The sequence below is a fragment of the Triticum aestivum genome, chromosome 5B, assembly GCF_018294505.1.
Source record: "Triticum aestivum cultivar Chinese Spring chromosome 5B, IWGSC CS RefSeq v2.1, whole genome shotgun sequence".
In the NCBI taxonomy this organism is placed as follows: Eukaryota; Viridiplantae; Streptophyta; class Magnoliopsida; order Poales; family Poaceae; genus Triticum; species Triticum aestivum.
In genome coordinates this window covers 248,868,413-248,872,294 of record NC_057807.1, presented here as the reverse complement: position 1 = coordinate 248,872,294, position 3,882 = coordinate 248,868,413, and the positions used below count along the sequence as shown (strand labels likewise).

At 48.1% G+C, this 3,882-nt stretch overlaps 1 protein-coding gene across 3 annotated transcripts; it reads right to left on the bottom strand.

The window, feature by feature from the left end:
• Nucleotides 1–670: 670 nt before the first annotated feature.
• Nucleotides 671–2,672, bottom strand: LOC123111204 (uncharacterized). 3 transcript variants are annotated; one of them, XM_044531934.1, is made up of 5 exons: nucleotides 1,887–2,672; nucleotides 1,640–1,811; nucleotides 1,378–1,475; nucleotides 1,178–1,267; nucleotides 671–1,001 (listed from the first exon to the last, which is right to left on the bottom strand). In XM_044531934.1, the coding sequence occupies exons 1-5, from the start codon at nucleotides 2,081–2,083 to the stop codon at nucleotides 743–745; spliced, it is 816 nt and encodes a 271-aa protein (XP_044387869.1). In that variant the 5' UTR covers nucleotides 2,084–2,672; the 3' UTR covers nucleotides 671–742. The 3 variants fall into 3 exon arrangements, with proteins under 3 accessions (XP_044387869.1, XP_044387868.1, XP_044387870.1); XM_044531933.1 differs by having other exon boundaries at nucleotides 1,640–2,672; XM_044531935.1 differs by lacking the exon at nucleotides 1,640–1,811.
• Between the last annotated feature and the right edge of the window lie 1,210 nt (nucleotides 2,673–3,882).

The following is a 3,882-nucleotide window of genomic DNA, read 5'->3' as shown; positions in this document are numbered from 1 at the left end:
GTGCGGCTGAAGACGAGAGGCAGCGGCCGTTTTTCGTAAAATTTTCACAAAACCGCTGGTCAAAATGATTCAAATTATACGCCGTTGGAAAGATATCGACGAGGCGCAACTTTTTCATGTAGAACACTTCCATTGGTTCCTTACGGTTTAAGAGCAGTTTTGGTTTTACCGAAAAGCGGACACTGTTTTTTGCGAGACCAAAATTGTCGTGTGTACTTTATTGGACAAAAGAACGCACTGCTTCAATCTAAATACCGCACTGCAGTGTTTAGGCAGAGAAGTGGATTATTAATATTTTTGCTAACATTTTATTTTGTAGTTTCATCTAAACTGCCAGGCCGAGTGTAGTGCACCGCATGCGACGACAAAGTGCACTGCAACTCCGCATGCATTTTTGCTTTTTTTTTACATATGAGTGCTTTTTAATTTTGGGAGAATTGAACCACAACATAAATCAAAGCGAGTTGCATGGTTTTTTCTTGCTGTATTTTTAAAAAGTATAAAGGATTTTTGGATTCAAGTGTACTGATTTTTTTTAAATGCATAGTGAACCACAATGATTTTTTAAAAATGAGCTACAATACTTTGAAAAATGTACTTCTTCGGTTCACCAAGCGCACTGCATTTACAATGAAAGAAATTACAAACTGAGTAAAAACCCACGATGCAGTGTAACAAAATTGCATCCCTTTCTTTTCTTCTGTCTCCAAGTTACAATCATCCACACACAAAATACAACTCACTACACAGAGAAGTTGAAAGCAGCATATAACCATTGTGAGGAGTAGATTCTAGAGCTATCCATTTTCCACACTAGGGGAATCCTCTTTTTTCTGAATGTTTGTGGTAGAGGCGCTGATGTGCACGGACACTCATAGGAGTGCTTGGACGCTTGTCTGAGTGCCCGCGGACGAGCCTGAATTCTTGGTAAAAGCGACGGATTTGTTCGATTCAGTGATTTCCAGAAAGACAGCAGCCAAGGACCTAGAGCTTTTTCATATCTGGTATACAGCAAAAAGAAAAGGAATCACTTAGTAACTATGAGGAATTGCTTTCCAAGAAGAAAAATAATCCTTGGAATTTCGATAGGCACGACAAATATAAAATTTGACGTCCCAACAACATGCAAATGAACAGCAACGATAGCAAATACAAACAATAGATGCTAACAACCTACCCTGAAGAGTCTTGGTCATCTCCCAATCCAATCACTGATCGATTTTGCACCAAGCTGTGAAAGCCTTGTACGGAGCTTCTTTGTAGCAACCTGCAGTACGTGCATGCACAACAAATCAATGAGCATCATTGTATCAACAAAACACAGCACACAACGCAGCAGCAAGCTAAGAAATCATAGTCAGAAGAGCAACATTGTACCCCTGGTAGCCTGAATCGCCGATCGCAAACACGGCGCAAGGGAACCCTTGCAGCCACCGGGCATCAAGGTTCTTCTTCAGAAGGTACCTCCAGAACCCCTGTCACCAGCAAAACCAACCGAAAAAACAAAATCTCAATTAGCAGAACAGAATCAAAAGAACCTTACGAGCAAGGGAAGAGATGGCCCTCGCATGACTGCACACGCATGAGCCCTGAACCAAACGACGAGCGTCTGCGAGCTGCACAAGCATGGTTGACGGACCACACGGGAAGAGATGGAGATGGCGCTCTCCCGACTGCACACACACAAGTCCAGAACCACATGGAGAGCATCTCCGAGCTGCATGGCCATGGTCCACCGACCAATGGGAAGAGATGGCGCTCGCCGTACTGCACGGGCACAAGCTCTGAACGGCATCGCGAGCATTTCCGAGCTGCACGACCATAACACCTGCATACTGTGAGGCACAATCCTTCTTTCTGAACTGTTCGGCCACGAGGAGGAGCACCTCATCTTGCATGGAGTGAACTGCAGATGCCGCCGGTGGAGCCCCGTGCGCCCGCACCTCCCCTTGCCATGAGAACGCTCCTCCGCCGCCGCTCCTCGCTCCCCCAATCGGCATGTGAGGGAAAAGGAGAGACAGACGCAACCGAGCTGCACGGGAGCCGCGACCGAGCTGCACAGGGGGCAGCGACCGAGCTGCATAGGGGTGGGACGACACCCGTGCACCACAGATGACGCCCTGGCCGGAGACCGCAACGAGAAGGAGAGAGTTCGCCACGACACGATCTGAACCAGGGCGGAGGAGAAGGCGGGGCGACCCCATGCGATGGGGGGATAGGAGGCGGCTCGCGCGAGGCCTTGCAGGCTCCGGGCCGGCAATGGTGGGTCGCGTGGGGGCCGTAGTTTGTCTGGATCCGGTGGTGGCTAGCCTCGCTGCAGCGGTGGTTCGCGGCGGGAGGGAGGCGGTGCTGCGGGGGAGGGGACGGCACTGCGGGCGAGGGGGCAGCGCGTGGTATGGCGGGGCTCCGGCGGCGCCTGGTGGGGTGGGGCTCCGGCGGTTCTTGGCGGTGTGGGGCGGCGAGGAAGGTGGAGCAGATCGGGGGCGAGAGGAGGAAGGTGGAGCGGATCGGGGGGGACGGCGCTGCGGGCGCCTTGGTAGCGGCGCACTGCCTGGGAAGCGGCTAGGTGGCGGCGGTAGGTGGCTGGGGAGGAAGGTCGGGCGGCGAGCGCCGGTGGTAGTTGGTCGGGAGCAGGGGGAAAAGGCCGGGGTGGGGAGGAGAGAGGAAGTGGTGGGGTGGGTGGGGGGCGTGGGATTAGTGGGGTGTGGCGGTTTAGCTGCGGTTCATTTAGTCGGGCTGGGATAGTTCGGATCGGGGCGAGGGACAGTGTACAATGATTAGCAGAATAACACAGGTGTTAGCAGAATAAGGTCTTAAAGGATGTTATTATAATAGACCCATTATATATATATATATATATATATATATATATATATATATATATATATGGAAAATTCATACTACCACCCGGTGAAGTTACCCCATATGTCTCATATAATACCATGTGGTAGTATATATATTACTTTATCATTTTAAATATATTCATATACTATATCTAAGATATTTCAAAGCAAGTTACATGAAAAAATTGCATATGGGTCCATAGTTTTTGTTATATTTATGAAATACGTACATATTTATACGTAAAAAAGAGCATACTCAAAACATGATATATACTACCTAAAAATTAGTATATATACTATCTAATCATAGTTATATACTATATACTATATAATTCACATCTGATTTGTCTAATTTATGGGTAAAGTTAAATTTTAGGATAAGTGTGGGCTTTATTTATCGAAATGGAGGGAGTACGAGCAAAATTCACATGCATGGATATCCGTAATCAATTCTAACGGTCTGACCATTGAGCTTGCCCTCGATATAAAAAGTCGACGACGTACGATTATTACCAAACCCGGGGAGGTGCAATTGGCTGGTTGTACATGTAAGTTAGACCAGCGCATGTCAGCATCTTGACCATGTTAGTATTTCGAGCAGTAGCAGTAGCAGTATTCTTGTGCAGAGGGAGATTCTTGTGGTCGCCCCACATGGATGTGACGTCTGACCTATCTACTCTATCATGCATGCCATTTGATACAGTTTGTTTTCGACCATGCAACCACACATGTGGTGTCAGGGATTGACCGGATGGAATAAACGTAGGCCATCTGTAGACGGGGCACTGGATCGCGCAGTTGAAGACGTAAGCTAATCGGAAAAGATTCAAGGCAAACTTGCTGCTTGTGGCGAGGCAGCAGGTATCGTCGTTTCTAAATGCCATTTCCACTTGCCACTTCGATGTTTGTCCGTGGAGTGTCAATTCCCCAACAACCAAGCTGCTCACTCTCTATGGCTACGTGAGCTGAGCCCTAGGGGGCTAGCACAGCCACTTCGATGTTTGTCCGTGGAGTACAAATGTTAACATGCGTCGCAGGA

What these genes read in the sequence shown, in the direction of transcription:
- LOC123111204 (XM_044531933.1), bottom strand. Translation starts at nt 2,083, where the DNA reads ATGCAGCTCGGTCGCTGCCCCCTGTGCAGCTCGGTCGCGGCTCCCGTG. An exon ending in TCTCCATCTCTTCCCGTGTG is followed by an intron (nt 1,476 to 1,639) that starts GTCCGTCAACCA and finishes TGCTGGTGACAG; the next exon opens with GGGTTCTGGAGGTACCTTCT. An exon ending in GATGACCAAGACTCTTCAGG is followed by an intron (nt 1,002 to 1,177) that starts GTAGGTTGTTAG and finishes GCTGTATACCAG; the next exon opens with ATATGAAAAAGCTCTAGGTC.